The sequence below is a fragment of the Melanerpes formicivorus genome, unplaced genomic scaffold (genome assembly GCF_026170545.1).
Source record: "Melanerpes formicivorus ecotype bairdi unplaced genomic scaffold, bMelFor1.0.p_v2 SCAF_47, whole genome shotgun sequence".
NCBI lineage: Eukaryota > Metazoa > Chordata > Aves > Piciformes > Picidae > Melanerpes > Melanerpes formicivorus.
The window spans coordinates 1,205,611-1,224,281 of NW_027142399.1; the positions used below are offsets into that span (position 1 = coordinate 1,205,611).

Below are 18,671 nucleotides of genomic sequence, written 5' to 3' on the forward strand. Positions count from 1 at the left end.
TTTTTTTTTCCTGCCCCCCCCCCCAAGGATTTCCTCCAGCTAATTGTTATTGCCATTATGTTAACATGCACAATAAAACATAATTAAAGTAATAAAGAAAAAAGGCCTAATAAACAACTGCTGGGCCTGCCATGAGAAAGAACTTCTCCCAGGAGCCTTTCTCTCTTGAGGCACAGAACTTGCTGTTTCCTAAGTCAAAAGCTGGGAGGGTTTTACAGCAGAGAAGAGGCAGTAAAGAGATACATAATAAATACAGAGCTATTCTGTCACTCCATTACCCCTGCAAACAGCTGCAGGAGGAGAGGCAGTCGTGACTGCACGTTTTGCACTCCCCCATTCCTTTTTTCCCTTCCCCCAAGCCTTTCTATTCCTCAAAAGGAAACCAAAAGAGGAAGCATTAAATGTCCTGCGTATATGTCAAGTATCATGTAGAAAATTATTTCATCCCTTGCCTCCCCCCTTTCTGCAAGGCAACAAATTCTTCCATTTGCCCTTCAAAACAAGAAGTTCTTCAGACCATTGAACAGTCTCCTGGCTTCCTGACTCATACTCACTTAACTCCAAGGAGGAAAAAGCTGTGTGCTGTAGAGCAGCAGCAGGGTCCTGAATATAGCTTCAAGCAAGATATGGTCCTGCTGGCTTAATGATGTGTCTGGTCCTCAGCATCCTGAAGCCTATTTTCTAGACTCTTTCCAAGTCCAGCGTCCTGGCTTTGAAGAAGTGGAACAAGGTAAGTTTAATTACAGGGAAGAAAGATGGTGCCCTGTGTGATTGGGATTAGCTAATAAGATTATTTGGGTCTGTTGGCATTTGGTAGGAAAGCCTGATGTTCCACAGGTTCCTCTGTGCTGGGAAGCCAGGAGCTTTAATTCCGAGTGATGTGAGGTTCCTGGACTTCTAGCATATAGATGTTATTCCAGGGTGTTTTAGAGCCTGGCTGGAGTCCTATTTATCCCTTGTGTCGGCAGTGAGATTTTGGGATTAGGTAATGTACGTGGAACTTGGCTTCACGCTGTTCATGCATTGTCAGAACCTGGCCCTGCTGTTCAAATGCGTGCGGAGCTGAGGGGTATTTCCCTCTGGAGCTGTGCTGTGTGTGGCATAAACGGCAGAGTTACAGCAGAGTTACAGCAGTTTACCAGCTGTACAGATGGGCTTCTGTTGAGAGCTGTGGCCAAGGAGAGGGAAATCCATGTCTTGAAATCTGAATGTCCAATATTCTGTGGTTAGTAGGCAGAGTGTTATACAGTGTGCCTCTCCTTTTCATGTTAGAGGGAGTTCTTTGTGTTAAGAGGAGCGGGGGCAGACTTCTGGAATGCTGAGGTATGTGCAGGGATCTTGGATTTTTGTTGACCTTCACCTGTCAAACTCTCCTAATGAAACGCGCTTGTGGACATGCAAGGCAAGATTCGATACGGAGCTATGGGAGCTCTGCGAGCAAGCCCTGCACCCCGCCACTGCATCAGGTCCCAGAGCTGCCTGGCTCCCGGCACTTTCACTGTTTTCATTTATTGTTTGTTGGGTTTTTATTGGTTTTTTTCCTCCTGTTTCAAGTTTCTTCAGCGTCGTACTTTTCACGGCGCATACCCTGCAGATGGAGGCAGGGACACTCCCTGCCCTTGAGAGCTTGTGACAAGACACAAACAGAGGAGCGGGCTGGGCGGGGAGCAGGACGGCTGGGAGCTCCGGGAAGGATGGGAAATGGAGTGGAAAACTTCTTCGGCAGCGTTAGGGCAAGCCAAAGGAGGAGCGGCTGTTAATAAGTTGCGGTGGGAGAGAAAGGAAACACGCCGCTGGCCTGCAGAAGGTTGAGGCCGTCCCGCCAGGGGCCAAGCGGAGCAGGGCAGCCCGGCATGGCGCCCGGCATGGCACCCGCCTTCCCCTCCCGCAGCCGGAGCAAGCCGGGCGGCCCCCGGGGAGCCCTAGCGGGGGCTCAGGGGCGCCGGTGAGGCTGGTGTGTGCCCGCCAGAGCCGAGCCCAGGGGATTCCTGGGAAGCTGAGGGAAACCGGCCCAAGAGAAGGGTCTGGGTGAGGAGAAATGCCCCGGGCTAGGGGTCGGGCCCGGCTTCGAGGCGAAAAGAAAGACCTATCCCGGCCCCGTCCTGCGCCGGAGGGGAAAGACCCCGGCACCCAAACAGCCGCCCCGAGAAGCCGGGGGAAGGGGAGGAGCGGCGCGCCGCCCGCGGGAGGGAGTGGGGGAGGTCCGCTGCGGGCGGACGAGTCTGGCGGGCGGAGCGGCGGCGGAAGGACTCGGCAGGAGGGGCGGGTGTGAAGCGGCCGAGGTAGAGTTCCCCCCCGAAAGCTGGGGGAGGGGACGGTGTTGGCGCTGGGAGGGGCGAAGGCGGAGGCGGCCCGACCCGGCCCGGCTCCGCTCGGCGCAGGCTCCGCCGGGACGCACCGCTCCCGCCTCGCAGCGGCGTTAGCTGGGCCGGAACCGGGCCGGGAGGAGCGGAGCGGCGGCAGGGACGGGCCGTGGCGCCAGCGCTCGCCGCGGAACTTTGCCTCGAACCGGGCCGGGACCCTCCGGCTCCGCGGCTGAGCGGACCGAGCCCGCCCCGGGCCTCGCCAGCAGGCTGGGCCGCCGCGCCCAGCTCTAGCTCGGGCCGAAGCGGGACAGGCGGAGCGGCGGGGCATGGACCTGCGGGCCTAAAGCAGCAGCGGCCGGCGGGGCGGCCGCCCTTCCCGACCCCCCTGTGGGCGAGCCGGCGGGCGGGGGGTCGGGGCGGGCCGGCAACGGGACATGGGCCCCTGCGCCGCGGCCCTTAGGACACCGGCAGCTGGCGGGACGCGCCGCCCGACCCCCGCGGGCCAGAGGCTGTAAACAGCGGCGGGGAGGGGGGACCCCGCGCCGGGCGGGCACCCCCTCCTGCGGAGAGCGAGCCGGGGAGGTGGGCGTGCGGGCCCGGCCAGCCCCCGAGCAGCCGGCCCCGAGCTTTCTCTGCTGTCCTGCCGCCGGCGCGGGCACCGGGAGTTCCCCTGCGCGCCGCAACTCCGGAGCGGTGAGAAGCGCTTGCCTGGGAAGATTTTCTTTCTCGGTTACTTTTCCTCCTCTTCCTCGGGACTAAGGGAGCAGCGAGGGGAGCAGCTTGTTGTTTTTTGTGTTGCTGGAGTTTTTCTTGAACATCCTCCACACCCCACTTCCGTGGTCTGGATATTCTGAGTGACTGCAAGAAGAGTTTTGGAGTTGTTTTGTTTCGGGTTTTTTTCTTTCTCTTCTTTTTTTTTTTTTTTTTCTTTCTTTTTTTTTTTTTTTTTGTTTTATCCTTCTGCCCTTGAACTGAATTTGTCTTCTGTGCATGCCTCTTCTGGAGCAAGGCTGGATCCTGAACCTCAGTGGGGGGCAAAGCCTCGTTAGTATTCCTGCAGTAATAGTAAAATGTAAATTGGATAATACGACTTCTTGCCAAAGGCTCCAATGAGTGGCACACAGTCTACAATCACGGACAGGTCAGTATAAAATGAGATTTCTTCTCGGTTTTAATTTTCTTGAAGTCTTGGGGCTCTACCCAGAGCTCCTTTGCTTTGCGTTCTGACTTCCTGTGACAGTGGGACGGATGGAATCAGAAAACCAGGATTAAATCTGAGTTTCTGGGAGTGGGGATGTACCTGGAGTGGCTGAGCGTCGAGGCAGCTGCGTTAACTTTGAGACTGAAGTATTTCAAGTCCAACTGCTTTCAAGCCTGCTAGGCTGACTTTGTAAGAGCCAGGGGTTGTAATTCAGCTTCCAGGACAGGTTGGTACTGGGAGGATCACCGAAAGGAACTGTTTCTGCGAGAAGTTCAAGCAGGAAAAGTGACAAGAGTTTAGGATGCAGCTGGAGCCTGAGCTCAAAACCAGCGTGGAGGATGTGCTTGCTTGTCGTTAGGTCAAGCGTTGAAGCCTTCTGAAGAGAGGTCACTTCAGGTGAGGGCAGGAGGGAGAGTTGATGAGCAGGAATGTCTACTGGTGTCTACATGGCCTTAGCGTTAATCTGTTCCTCACCTTAGATACCTGCTCAGGCCCCTGGGCTTCTCTGCGGGTGCTGCCACGTTCATGTCATTAACAGTTGGGGTTTCTCTCATTTGTCCTGGGTTGTTTCAGAAAGAGGGGAAAACGTCTTTTCCATAGTGAGGGAAAAAAAGCCCAAGTAGGAAATGTTCTTTTGAGACAAAAGTATGAACTGCATGCCTTTGGACATGAGGGAGAGATGCCTTTTTGATTCTTTATGCTAAAAACCTTCTATTGTATTATGTGTTTTATTCTGTTTCCCATTGTTGTGTGTATTTGGTTTGAATGGATGTGTGCATAAGGTTTGAATGTATGTAACCAAAGTGTGGGACAGAGGGATGGGGATCACCTTTGAGACTCCCAGCTGTTCTCAGGAGTGTGCTATTCGCTACACTTAGGCCTTCCAGTGCCTGAGCAGTGCAAAAGGGTCCTGTATCATCTGTGTTCTTGGCTGTGCTTTTCATAGAGTGCTGCCTCTTTGAAATGAATTGTGTGCGGTGTTTGTGCTAGCAGAATAGGTGACAAGGCAGTGACAGTAAAAAAGAGGGTGGCATGTCAGTGGCTTTGTGATCATTTTGTCAGGTACTTAGGAGCCTGTGTCTCCTGGCAGGTTGCAAGCTCTCAAAAGGAAGGACAGGATTTTCATCCCATGAAGCAGCTGTGTGATGCCTGGGAAATGTGTGAGGACAGGGAATTTAATTTGCTTGTTAGCAGAACAAAATTCTGTCCATTATTGAGTTTCAGCAGCCAAATTGAAATGCAGGGGAGACAGAAAGGTCTCATTTCCTTTTGCTTTCAGTCATGTCAAGATGATGTTTCTGTTTGATGTTCCATTAGGGTTTTGGCTTGAAAGACTTTTAATGTCAGCTGAAGAGCTGCTGTCTCCACAGCTGGCAGTCAGAGCTTTCTGCTGGCAGGGTTGTGTGATGGTTGGGGGAATGTGGGGAAGCAGGGCCTGGCCTTGCCACAGCTCTTCAGCTCTGGCCTGAAGGAACTCCAGCTGAGAGGGTGCAAAGGGGATTCAGTTGCTGTGGCCCATTTGTTCCTTGACTGAAGGAACTTTGAGCAGAGCACTGGGTGAGGTGGTGGTACCTGTTCTCATCATGTGGATGTCTGCTTTCTAGTGTCTGGAGCTAGGCCTCTGCCTTTTTGTCTACAGCACTGTGCAGGACCTGGAGGAGGGTGAGCTGTTGGTCACTGCTGTCCTAGAAGTACATTGGTGAAAAGCTGCTTTCTCACTAGGCCCAGGAAACCTCTGTATTGCCTCTTTAAATCCCCAGCCCCTAGCCCTTGGAATGTAAAGCAGGTGCAATATAAATAAACTTGATGCTTCTAGTGTCATTCAATCTCTGTGGTGTAAATCATATGACATGTGCACTTCTGTCTGCATTTATCAGTGACCTTCCATGCTGAGATCAAGCTGAAAACTGCCTTAAAACAGAAAAGCTCAGCTTGCATCTGTGCCAAATGGACATGACAGGGTAGCGTGGGGCTGTGTTTTCCTTCCTGTTAGCTTTACAGGTGGACATTTTATCTACAGCTCTTTAGATCCCTGTTCCAGACAGCAGGTATATCCTTGTACACCCCTTCAGTTTCAGATGGCAGCCATAGCATGTGCATTGATAGTTGTTTGATGTTACTCTTGGCCTATCCTTCACGTGGTTTGTCTTTCACTCCCTTGATGATGTAGTCTATGGCATTAAAAAGATAGGTCTCTATGTATGTAAGTGGGGAATGAATTAATGAGTGACTGTTTCTAGTGACAAAGATGACAAATGATGTTTTCATTAAGCTCCCTCCTCTGAGTTGCTCTTTATTTTTCCTTCTTGTTTTCCCAAGAAAGTTCAGTGTCTGAGGCTGTGCTGAGATACAGTCATGCCAGGTCATCTCTTGTGTGGCTGGGGTAATTTGCTTTGTGAATCAAACCTTAACCCAGTTAATTTTGATAATAGCTCTACTCCATCCCTGAGTTGGATTCTGTTACCCAGCTGTCTCATGAAGCAACATTGTTTTCTTGTTTCTTTTTCCTCCAGTGTCTTAGGAGGGAGGGAAGTGGGGAATAATGAGTATTAAAAAGATGTAAGGGCCATGAAGGCTTCTGAGGGTGTATTGAGGTACTGAAGAAGCCTCTAACTCATGTTATTCCTGGTCAGCAACTCAGCATTTGCAGGGTGCTAGCAGAAGATTTCTCTTGTATCATAGAGCTTAAGAGTTAGAAATGCTTCAGTCAAAAGTGGTCCAACATAGCCATGATGCCCTACACAACTTCTGGCTGTATGAGAGAGTCAGAACTTTAAGCAGTGACCTCTACTTCTTTCTTTCAGGATGTTCTTTTACTTTGTCAGAGCCTTCTTTTCCTAATCTTCTGGCCCCGTAGACCATATCAAACAATTCATTTTCAGCCTTGCTGCTCTGCAACTTTGTTTGTAAACATTTACACCCTTTTAATCTAATCCTCCCTTTAGCCATGCTGTGTTTGTTTAGAGGCCTCCTAAGTTGCCATTTATCCTGCCTGTTTAATAAACCTTTCAGGTAGGCATCTCTCTCTGAGCTGTTCAGCTAGACTGCCTTTATGGAAGAAAGCAGACACATCAAGGGGACCATTTCTTATGCTGAAGCAGGTGTCCAAAACTGGGTCAGGTGAATAACAAAATACCAGTTCTGGATCTATAGAGTCATAGAATTGCTTTGGTTGGAAAAGGCCTCTAATTAGGGTCATTGAGTCCAGCCTTCAACCCAACACCACCATGGCCATTAAACTGTGTCCCAAAGCGCCATGGCCATAGGTTTGTTCAACACCTCCAGGGATGGGGACTCCACCACCTCCCTGGGCAGCCTGTTCCAATCCCTGACCACTCTGTAAAGAAATCTTTCCTAATCTCCAACCTAGCCCTCCCCTGGCACAATTTCAGGCCATTTCCTCTTCTCTTACCACGTGATACTAGGGAGAAGAGACTGACCCCCACCTCACTCCAGCCTCCTTTCAGGCAGGTTCATTTAGGTGAGCTAAGCCTTACCTTGTAGCCTGAGCATTTCTGTTGTTCTTCCTCAACTTTCTGTCTAGTTCTAGTGCTAGGCTGGAGTCCTGCTGCTGGATGCTGGTTTGGGCTGGCAGATGTCTTCTGGAAGGAGGAGACTGGACTACAGCAACCATCTAAGGCCAGCTTTGGGACCTCAGGCTGAGCAGGGTGTGTTAGAGGAGGTGTTTTCCTGTTTCTTCTGTGGGACTGCACACGAGAGTGCCTGCAGTGCTCCCTTCAGAGCTCCTCTGGCCCAGACACCGCGGGGCTGGCTCTGGGCGTTGCTCTGTTCTGCCGTTTGTGGCGAGGCGACACATGGCTGAGCGAGATAAGGGCTTGATTCTTTGCAAGGACAGAGCGGGGCTGGGATGCATTTCAGCCATTTGCAAACTCTGCCTGGCCGTTAGAGGATGATCAGGACTCTGCTGTATCCTGTTATGACACTAAAGAAATATTTGTGCCTGATTACTGATTTTTTTTTGTTGTTGTTGTTTCGCTTGATTTTTGTTGGGAGTTCTCTGTATTTATCTTCCTGTAGCCGTTCCAAACAGGCTGCAGGGTTGAGCAATTGCACGGCTGCAGGACTTGCTGTATGTTTCTCTCTGTTTATTAAAGCCCAATAAAAGAATGGAGGCTCCTGCAGCTTTCACAGGACCTCAGTGAGGAACTGATAACTCTTCCTATGCACTCAGCTTGCAAATGAGTTTTATTTATAACTGTGTTGTAGTTTCTGTTGCTATGATTGGAAAATAGAAGAGGTAGAATTTGCAAGTAATTACCCTTGAGAAGTTTTAATTACTGATTTGCTCCTGACTTGCTACTAAAGTAGACCCTAATTGTTTCTTATCTCCTCAGATGCACTTTCCCTGTCTTTGGCTGTTTGTAAGCCCATGTAGTAAGTGGGGCTTCTTTAATTGCACAGTGAGGAAAAAGGGCTTGCTTTCTCCAGCAGAGCAAGGGTAAAAATTCCATAGAAAGCCACTCCTTAATGTTCTTGAGAAGCTGGATGTTGCTATCGGGCATTCAGTTAACCAGCAGAGTTTGTAAGATGGAATATTTCTAGTCAAGAAACATAATCTCTTCCTAGGTCCACTGCTAAACAGTCTTCCCAGTCAAAAAACATAGTCTCTTCCTAGGTCCACTACTAATCAATCTTCCCAGTCAAAAAACATAGTCTCTTCCTAGGTCCACTACTAATCAGTCTTCCCAGTCAAAAAACATAGTCTCTTCCTAGGTCCACTACTAATCAGTCTTCCCAGTCAAAAAACATAGTCTCTTCCTAGGTCCACTACTAATCAGTCTTCCCAGTGCAGTGACACCAACTGCAAATAACTCCAGAGAAACACAAAGGAATGGATGCCCCCTCCCTGGAGGTGTTCAAGGCCAGGCTGGATGAGGCCTTGAGCAACCTGGACTTGTGGAGAGTGTCCCTGCCTGTGGCAAGAGACTGGAACTAGGTCTTTTCCAACCCAAAGCATTGTGCTGTATTTCTGCAAAGTGAGATGCAGCACAGGCTCTGTTTCTGTGGGCTGTAACAGCCATGGAGGCAAACCATCTTGCCCTTCACGTGGTTGTGCCTTCGCTGTGTTTGCAAAGCAGCCCTCGATGTAGTCTGTGCAGAGCTGCTTTGGTTTATTTTGCTTTTATTGAGGCTGTTGCAGTGCTGCCTGTGATGTTTACCATTGGCTGGGAAGCAAATGCTCCCAGTTCAGTCTGCATAGTTTATTAGGGTTTTTAGTGGAGACAGAAGTTGAGGTGAGCTTGATTTTCTAGTTTTGAATAGAGCTGTGGGCGTCATGATTATTTGGGTGGAGGCAGGAATGATATTTCATCTGTTAGCTCAATTGTATAATTCTCCCAGTGCACATCAACTCCTATTACAGTATTTAGTAGTGCTTGCCATGGGTAGATTAGGAACCCTACTGGGATGTAAGCTACTTCAGATTGAGAGTTCTAAAGGTCTTGTCCAGGTCTGCAGGAATTAAGGTGTGATATGTTTAGCAGCAAAAAAAGAAGAGGGCTCCCCAGAACTAGTTGTGGAAAGCCTGGAGGGGATGAGGGGTGGTGATAATCTGAGATCTGTGGATACCATTCCTGTCAGGGTGATACCCATAGGGGCCTACATGAATGTGCTGCAGGATGGAGAGGATTGCTCTGATTTTCTTTCCCAGGCTGATGTTCTCAACAGAGAACTTAGACTGAGCTGTTGCAGTAGTGTTTGTGTGCTGGTAGTGGCACAACTAATGACTCTCATGGATGGGTTCTCCTCTGTGCTGTCTCTCTTCTCTTTCCTCCTGTGCACCTTTGCTTTAAGATCTCTGTGCTGTTTTGTTAATCATAGAGTCATAGAATGGTTTAGGTTGGAAGGGACCTTAAAGATCATCCAGTTCCAACCCCCCATGGGCAGCAGACCAGCTCGCTCACAGCCCCATCCAACCTGGCCTCCAACACCCCAGGAGAGAAAACATCCACAGCCTACCCCAGAGTCTCACCACGCTCATACTGAAGATCTTCCTAAGCTCCAGTCTGACCCTGATCTCCCTCAGCTCCCTTGTCCTGTTGCTAGACACCCTTATGAAAAGTTCCTCTGCTTAATCATAGAATCAGTAAGGTTGGAAAAGGCCTCAAAGATCATCAAGTCCAACCTGTCATCCAAGACCTCATGACTACTAAACCATGGCACCAATGCCTGCTGCTGTCCTGCTTAGAGAAGCCTGTGAAGAAAGATGCATCTTAGCCTCGGAGCAGAAGCTGCTGAGGTCACTGGTGAGCTTTGAGAGTGTTCATTTGTGATCTTCTCAGACCAGTTTTTATGCAACTGAGTTGTGTATTGAGGAGCATGACCCATATAGGTGCAGAATTTCTCGGTCCTCGAGGGTGGCAGCGTTGGCTACACTCTTCCTGCTGGAAATCAAAGCAATCTTCAGTTTGCTCTCAGCACTGCTGTGTATCATGGTGTAAAAGGAGTGATTTAGGCACTGAAGATTATTTGGCAGTCCATCTGAAGGTAGTGTAGAGCATTCATGTGTTCATTTGCCTGGGGAAAGCGATGCAGACACCTGTACCAGTTATTTTCCATATTTTATGACTGTATCCCAAGATCTTTTGATTATTTCAAGGGGGGTCTCCTGGTGAATTTGTGCCTTAAGCATTTTCTGTGATTCCTAGTCAGTGAATAACTTCAGCACCTGCTTCTGTTCCCTTGCTTTCCCAAGAAGCTTTGGAGTATAATCATCAGGGTTTTCTACTTTAACTTCCTTTTTTCTGCACAGTGTTCTGGGTGGCTTCCTCTGCCTCTCATGGTTACCACTGTGAGCCCCCTACTCTAGCCAGCCCAGTGCTGTGGCCTGTAGTTATGCAGAGTGACTCAAAGAGGAGCAGTGTTTGCCTCAGTCTGGAGACTGAATTCTTCACTCAAACCTCTTGGTGGTCCTTCTGGGTCACCAGATGTCCTTGGTTAAACCACGACACTGGGGAAGTATGTTGGCTGTGCTGCTTGAAAGATAAGCTTAGGCTCTTGCTTTCAAGGCTTTATCCTGCAGCTTTCTCATTGAATGCCTCTTCCTTCCCTCTGAAAATTAGCAGTAGGAGACTTCTTAATGAATCCCATTTGTATTATCCTTTTGTTTCTAGACTGGGTGATCAAGCATGCTAATAAAAATGCTTCTTGTATCATTCTTAAGGCTCTGCAAATGCTCCTCTGCCTAAGCACTCTCCCTTTGTTCACTCTAGTCCTGATAATTTATCTGCTTTGAGATAAAGAGATCTTTCTTGTGTAAGAGATGTCAATAGCAGCAAGAGAAAATAGAGCTCAGTGCATGCTTGGGGTAGGTGCTGCTGTGTTCTGTGGTCTTGTTCTGGATAATTATTAGGTTTAAAGAATAGAAGTGTTAGTTCATGTCTCAGCTTGGCTAAACTGAGGATCAGGAGCTTGGATGTAGATTATATAATGTCTTAATCTAAGAAAAAGAGGTCTCAAAATAGAGAGAGGGGAAGCCATAGCCAGGCAGTAAACCGACAAGGGTTGTAAACCTGCAGTGGTTGATGAAGAGTGTGCAAGGGATAAAATACGAGGCAGGATACATCCAAAATAGGAACAGCACACTCAGGAGAAGGGAAAATAAAAAAGGCAGGAAGAGGCAGGCTTTACTCATTTGGCTTTTCCAAAAGAAAACGTTTAAAAATAAATGTATCAAAAAATGGCAGGAAAAAACAGTGTCCTTCTGTTTAACGTGTAAGCCCGAGTATAAATAGTCCCAACAAACAATGCTCAGCCTGAGACACTCGCCAATCGTTTACTAAACGCCACTTTACTCTTTGTTGTCACTCAGCAGCCTTTCCTTGAGCAGTTTCAGTATTGTGTCTGCCTGGCTTGCAAGATCAATGGGCAGGAGGAACCTTTCTTGCACAGCTCCACCGTTTAGCCCAGTCTGGTAAATAAGAGACGTTGGCTGTTTACATTTGTTGGCAAATGCTTAAATATTATCTTTGTGGCTATTTTTAAGCTTTGTTTTGACAACACTGAAACTTCTGGGCTCTGTAATGTCAGTTGGTGAGGTACCTCAGTAAATTGCTCTGGAGCTGGAAAGGCAAGTGAATGGTGTCCTTTCCTGGGGATGAGTACCTGCAGTGGAAAAGATCCTGAGGCATAGCACAGAAGTTCCTGCACTTGAAGTAGTTTCACAGGCTCACAGAATGCTAGCTTGGAAGGGACCCCAAGGATCATCTGTCCAGGTGATAGTGGAGTTGAAAAGAGCTGGCCCAGCACCCTGTCAGGCTGAGTCTTAGAATTGTCCAGTGTAAGGGAATCCACTGCTTCCTTTGGGAGATGATTCCAACATCTGGTAGTTTTCATGGGGAAACATTCTCCCCTGGAGTCCAGTGGGAATCTCCCCAGCAGTAACTTGTCCCCATCACCCTTTGTCTTTTCCATGTGACCCCTTATAAAAAGGGAGTCTCCATCCTGACAACACCTCCCCTGTGGGGACAGGCTGAAGGAGTTGGGGCTGTTCAGCCTGAAGAAGGGAATGCTCCAGGGAGACCTTAGAGCAGCCTTCCAGTATTTGAGGGGAGATTGCCAGAAAGCTGGGAAAGGACTTTTTACAAGGGCTTGCAGAGATAGGACAAGAGGGAAGGGATTGAAGCTTGAGGAGGGGAGATTTAGAAAGACATTCTTTCCAGTAAGGGTGGGGAGACATGCCCAGGGATGTTGTGGATGCCCCCTCCCTGGGAGCTGTTCAGGGCCAGGTTGGATGAGGCTTTGAGCAACCTGGGCTAGTGGAAGGTGTCCCTTGCCCATGGCAGGGGGGTGGAACTAGATGGGTCTTCAAGGTCCTTTCCCACCCAGCCCATTCTATGGTTCTGCAGTGCTGGAAGGGGGTTGTAAAGCTTAGGTGGGACCTGAAGTGACCTGAGCAAACGTTTCCCTGTCTGGAGGAAAAGACCCAGCTGTGTAATAAAGCACTAGACTGATCCGAGACGGGTACAGGGTTCTGAGTCTGCCACTCCCATAAACATACAAGCTTCAACCTGCAGGCTCACCTAAAGTATCTGATGGCTGCTTGCAAGTCTTTTTACCCTGTAACGATAGTGGCTGTTAGTGTAGCTTATTGGCAGCTCATCAGACAAGGCGTCTCCTCTCAGCACTCCTGTGGCACACAGGCACCATTGCAGGCTTCTGTTGCACCCAGATGTAAAGGAATATTCCAATGAGCAGAGGCTGAGATCAAAGCTGCCAGAAAAGTGTTGGAAAAAGAAGAGGATTGAAAGAGGGGAGCTCTAATGAGTGAGGAGAAAAAGGAAATAGGAAAAAGCTGCAATGTAAGATGATGAGAAAGCCAATAGGAAATGAGTGAGAGGGAGAGAAATGGGAGAGGTGGTGGCAACTGCCAGATAGGAGAGAGGTTTCCTGTCTGCCAGTGCATTCTGCAGGCCAATGGCAGCCATCAGGGCCTGAGACCTGCTGGCTTAAGGCAAGAAACCCTGGCAAGGCAGGGCTACAACTGTTAATTTTTCTGTGGAGGGCTCAATATATATTTGGTGCCAGAGAGTTCCTTGAGCAGGCTGTGTGGTACTGCTCAGGACCAGAAAACTTTTCAGCCATTGCAGTGCCTTCCAAACTTTCATTCTGGTTTGAGTGACATCAATCCCATGTTTGAGCCATGATGATAATACTTGCAGTTCTTTAGCTAAGCTCCCTTTCAGGGTTCCTGCTTGCAAGGAAGAAAATAGTTCTGCTCTGTGTTGATAAGATATTTCTTTCTGCCTTCTGCAAAATCATGTTGCTGTGATGTCCCTAGGTAGGAAGGGATGTCAGCCAAAAGCAGGCTGCTGTTCTCAAGTCACTCTTTTAAACCCAGAGATGATGTATGATTTTTTTCCTGCTGCTGCAGCCCACTGTATCACCATCAACAACCTGACTTAGCTAAGCAGCACCAGAACAACTTTGGGGGGGGGGGGGGGGGGGAATATTCAGGAGGAGCTGTAACAGAAGGGGATGAATTTATGGGATGTGAACTTCCTCAATGTGAAGAAAGTGGGGAATGCTGCTTTAGAAGAAATGGTTCTGTGTCAAGGATGAAAGCTCTTAGCTTAGAGATCTCCTCATGATGAACTGCAGCTCTCCAGTTGGCAATTTGTTCTTGCTGTCTGTTGAGAGGCACAAAATGATAGGTTGTGGTTTGCCTTGCACAGTCCCTGTGGTTTGAGTAGCAGAAGTGGTTCATGTGGGTGCAGATCTGATCTTAGCAAACCAACAAGCTCAATCATTTTGGCTGGTGAAGGTGGTATGGGGATACTGCAGAGAGAGCTGTTTGCAATTGTTGTGGGATTTTCTTTGTTGTAAGGATGCATCCAAGTCTGTAGGGCACTGGTGAAATGAATACCTTTGTGGCAGCCTTCTTCTCTACCCTTGACTTACAACAGAACCTATAAAAGAATATATCTCCTAACACAAGGGAGACATGGACCTGCTGGAGTAGGTCCAGAGGAGGGCCACAGAGGTGATCAGTGGGCTGGAGAATCTCTCCTGTGAGGACAGGCTGAGAGAGTTGGGGCTGTTCAGCCTGGAGAAGAGAAGGCTCCAGGGAGACCTTAGAGCTACATTGTGATATCTGAAGAGGACCTACAGAAAGGCTGACAAGGGACTGGAAGAACTTGCAGTGACAGGATGGGGGGCAGTGGTTTGAAACTGGAGCAGGGGAGATTTAGGTTGGACATCAAGGAGGAAGTTCTGCACAATTAGAGTGGTGAATCACTGGAACAGGCTGCCCAGGGATGTGGTTGAGGCCTCATCCCTTGAGACATTCAGGATCAGCCTTGATGTGGCCCTGTGCAGCCTGCTCTAGTTGGAGATGGCCCTGCTGCTTGCAGGGGGGGGTTGGACAAGTTGCCCTTTGAGGGTCCCTTCCAGCCTGATGCAATCTGTGAATCTCTGATAGTTTGAAAATGGGGACAAGAGCTGAAAGAACTTTGCTCTGTACCTGCTTGGGTTGCTGCAGTGGTGGGTGCCTTGGTGTACAATTTGCTAGCACTTACTCACCATTTGCTTGGTGTGATGTTGCCAAGCACTGCAGCTCTTCAAGCAGTACTAAGAGCCCTGAGATTTACACTCAGCTCTGTCAGGTCTGTGAAGTTACATAAAATGTTCAGCCCACTCACATTATAGAAACTGTTGGGAGAATAAAACCCTGTAATGCTGAGGGGGGAGAGGGAGGGGGGCAGGAAAAATACCCAAGGCAAGAAGGCTTTTTTTGTTCTCCCAGTGTGGAAAGATGTAGGCATGGTGGGGATAACTTTAAATGCTGGAGTGTTGTTTACTTTGGATGTTAACCAGTGCAGCTTCAGCTCTCTGTATTGCATAGCAAACCTTGACCTCCTCTCCCTTTTCCTTTTAGTAGACTTATGATCAGCTTTTGCCCTCATCCGGGAGATGGTCACTCAGGGGCTTGGGTGCCTGCACCTGTTCTGAGGTTTCACTGACTCCCCCTCCACAGATGGGCTAGCTGGCTGGGCTCTGACCCCAGGCATCCAGCCCCACAGTCTCTGGTTTAAGCCAGAAAACAAAAGTTTCTTTCCTGGTGGTGTGAAACACGCTTGCCTGGTGTGAGCTACTGTAATGCTGCCTGCTGGGTGCCAGGCAGAGGGGAAGAGGCGCTGGGTGCTGCTCAGGGCTTGTTTTGACAGCAGCAGCCTTCCCGGAGGAGGATTTCTCTCAGCAGAGCTCCTGGGTCACGTGCAAAGCAGAAGCAGATAATTAAGCTTAGCTGGAAGGGGGGAGAGGAAATAGCTTTGCAACAGGTTTGGATTTTGGGCAGCCTGCAAATTCTAAATGCTGTTGCTGGAGTTCAGCCAGATGGGAGAGAACCCTGCCCCTTTCCTCTCTCCCTTTGTTTTTGTCACAGTGGCTCTGCAGCTCCTGGGAGGCAGCTTCCCTGAGCCTGCTTGCTGCAGTGACAGGAGCATCACAGCACTTGGGCTGTGCTGAAAAGCTTGCTCCATCTGTTGCTCTTCATATATGGAGAAAATGGCTGTTTCTGATCTATAAGATGCTGCTCAGAATATTGAGGGTGGGGAGACACTGGCACAGGTTGCCCAGGAAAGCTGTGGATGCCCTCTCCCTGGAGGTGTTCAAGGCTAGGCTGGATGAGGCCTCAAGCAACCTGGGCTAGTGGGAGATGTCTCTGCCCATGGTAGGGGGGATGGAACTGGATGATCTTTAAGGTCCCTTCCAATCCAAACCACTCTATGCTGTTGGATCAGCAAATGGCTTCAGAAACTGGCTGAAGCTTCCTCCAAAATGAGCTGATTCCTCTGTTTTATTAGGAAGTGGGAATATAGTTCTCCCCAAATAAAGGTTATTTAGAAAACCTGTAGGCACTAAGTTGCTTGGCTTTGGTTGGTGGGGTTTTTTTTTTTGCCTTTCCTTTCCTTTTTATGAAAATGACACTTTTTTGGGGCCAACTGCAGGTTTGATCTAAGAGCATTTCAATAGCTAGGTAAAGAGGGGGGGAAAAATAACAAAGAGCATAGAAATAATGAGGGGGAGGCTTGGGATTTTGTTTGTTGGTTGGCTGTTATTAGAAAAATTGAGGGGAAAAATGTAATAGGTTATGAGGACAGGCAGGGAAGGGACCCTGGACACTCTGAACAAGGTTTGTTCTGTTGAGGGACCTTGTTTATTCAGAGCCCCCTGTGAAATCTCTTCGTCTTCATCCCCAAGTTGTGTTTGGATGGGTTTGCTCTGCTGGTGAAATTGAAATACAGTGATCAGCTGTATGGCAATGAGAAGCCTCCTCAAATATCTGGGAGCCCAAAATGGAAAGCCTGTTTCCTGTGGGCTTTGAAGAAATGCTTTCTCAGTGGTGCTAAGTCTGGTAGCATTCCTGAAGGTGGTTGCATGCTCTGAGAATCCATGAAGGCTTCATCCTCCCTTTGTCTCTGATACCTCTCCAGCTGTGTGCACACTGGATATAGATGTCAGGCTGCATGAATCTGGCACAGGAATAACAGATCTGTGGGGCAGCCCTTTGTCAGTGACAAATACTTTGGCTGTCCCTGTGGCCCCAGGATCTGTTTCTCAGTGGCAGCCAAGCCAATTCAGCTGTGTGATGATGTGCACAAAGAATTGCCCAGTAGCGAATGAATTTTGTCTTGTGAGATTGCAAGCTGCCTGTGCTCTCCCCCTGCTCTCTCTTCTCCATCATGTGGAGATGTTTGCTTTAGATTAAAGCACTTCTGTTGGCATCCTGGTGGTTTCCATGCTGCAGTGGCTCTGATTACATCTATTCCATTTCAGAACCCCAGGCAGAAAATAGCTTGGGAGAAATTTGCCTTGCTGTGGGTCGTTCACCAACTTAAACAAAACCTTTCCTTTGCTGATCTCCTGCACTGAATCCTGATGTTTTGCTGCTGATCAGTGCTTAATTGTTATGTTTGCAAGCTGCTTGCATCTGTGCTAACTGGAATCATCTCTGGGGCTTAAACTCAGCATTGGTTGTGCTGATAGCCCACCATCTTTTTAAGTCCTGTAAGGATGGCTGGCTGTGGACAACCCCTGATGGGCAGGGAATGTGTTCAGTGAGTAGAGTCCAGCATAAACTCATAGAATGGTTTGGGTTGAAAAGGACCTTAAAGCTTATCTAGTTCCACCCATCTGGGACACCTTCCACCAGCCCAGGTGGCTCAAGGCCTCATCCAGCCTGGCCTTGAACACTTCCAGGGAGGCAGCATCCACAACCTCCCTGGGCAACTGTTCCAGTGTCTCCCCACCCTCTTCCTAATCTCCAGACTAAATCTGTCCTTCTCAAACTTCAATCCATTCCCTCTCATCCCATCACAACAAGCCCTTGTCAAAGGTCCATCCCCACCTTTCTTGTAGGCCCTTTCAGATTCTGGAAGGCTGCTCTAAGGTCTCCCTGGAGCCTTCTCTTCTCCAGGCTGAACAACCCCAATTCTCTCAGCCTGACCCCATGGGGGAGGTTGTCCAGCCCTCTGTTCATCGTTGTGGCCTCCTCTGGACCTGCTCTAGGGGCTCCATGGCCTTCTTGTGCTGGGGGCATAAGAGAGGTCAGTCTGTATGTTGGCATTTGGAGCATGCTTTGATAAAACATTGAGGGAGTTGTGGTTTCTTGCAAGCATGGATGACTCTCAGATCTAGCAGATAAGAACAAGCATATTAAAGTTGCTGTAGATAAGCTGCCTGCATGCTCTGCTTAAGTGAAAATTAGAATACTTAATCCTGTGTGTTGGCTGATCAGATGTTAGCTGCAAAGCAGCTGCAGTTGCTCTGATAAAATTTGCCTAGTTTGATATATATAGGTATAAAAGCCAACACCAAAACCTCTCCAGAGACAAAAGCAGGAAGTGTCTTGTGGGGCTGCAGCAGTACTGAGCTTGTGAGCAAATGTTAACAAGATCAAATGATTCACCCCCCAGGCCCCACTCAGGTGCTCCTCTGCCTCTTGGAGGCACACGTCCCCCCCTAATTACACTGCTGTAATGAGCTGTGTGAATGCTCCTACCTTGGGATTGCAAAGGTAGAAGCAGCTCCAGTGCTGTACTTTGAATGGTAAAGCTTTCTGGCAAGAGCACAACTGCAATACTGTGTCCAGTTCTGGGCTGCCCAGCTCAGGAGAGACAGGGATCTATTGAAGAGAGTCCAGTGGAGGGCACAAGGATGATTGGAGCACTTCAACATCCATCCTATGAAGAAAGACTGCGAGACCTGGGGGCTGTTCAATCTTCTGGAGAAGAGAATGATGAGAGGGCATCTTATCAGTGTCCATAAATGAGGGTGTCAGGGTGAAGGTGCTGGGCTCCAGGAAAGCTGGGGAGGGACTTTTTACAAAGGCTGTTTGCCATAGGATGAGAGGAAATGGATTGAAGCTTGAGGAGGGCAGATTTAGACTGGAGATTAGGAAGAAATTCTTGCCAGTGAGGGTGGGGAGACACTGGCACAGGTTGCCCAGGGAGGTTGTGGATGCCTGCTTCCTGGAGGTGTTCAAAGCCAGGCTGGCTGAGGCCTTGAGCAAGCTGGGTTGCTGGGAGGTGTCCCTGCCCTTGGCAGGGGGGTTGGAACTGGGGGATCTTTAAGGTCTTTTCCAACCCATTCTGTGATTCTATGACTGAAGCAGATTTCATCTCTAGAAAATGCAGTCCCCCTGT

The 18,671-nt window shown here is 48.9% G+C and overlaps 1 protein-coding gene across 2 annotated transcripts in view; it reads left to right on the forward strand.

Annotated features, from left to right (window-relative positions):
- Window positions 1–2,320: 2,320 nt before the first annotated feature.
- Window positions 2,321–18,671, forward strand: part of ARHGEF12 (Rho guanine nucleotide exchange factor 12) — an 85,324-nt gene continuing 68,973 nt past the window's right edge. For both annotated transcript variants that reach the window (XM_068159977.1, XM_068159978.1), the window contains exon 1: window positions 2,321–3,447. In XM_068159977.1, the coding sequence (XP_068016078.1) occupies window positions 3,416–3,447 (32 nt within the window). In that variant the 5' untranslated portion in view covers window positions 2,321–3,415. The remainder of the gene's footprint in view (window positions 3,448–18,671) is intronic.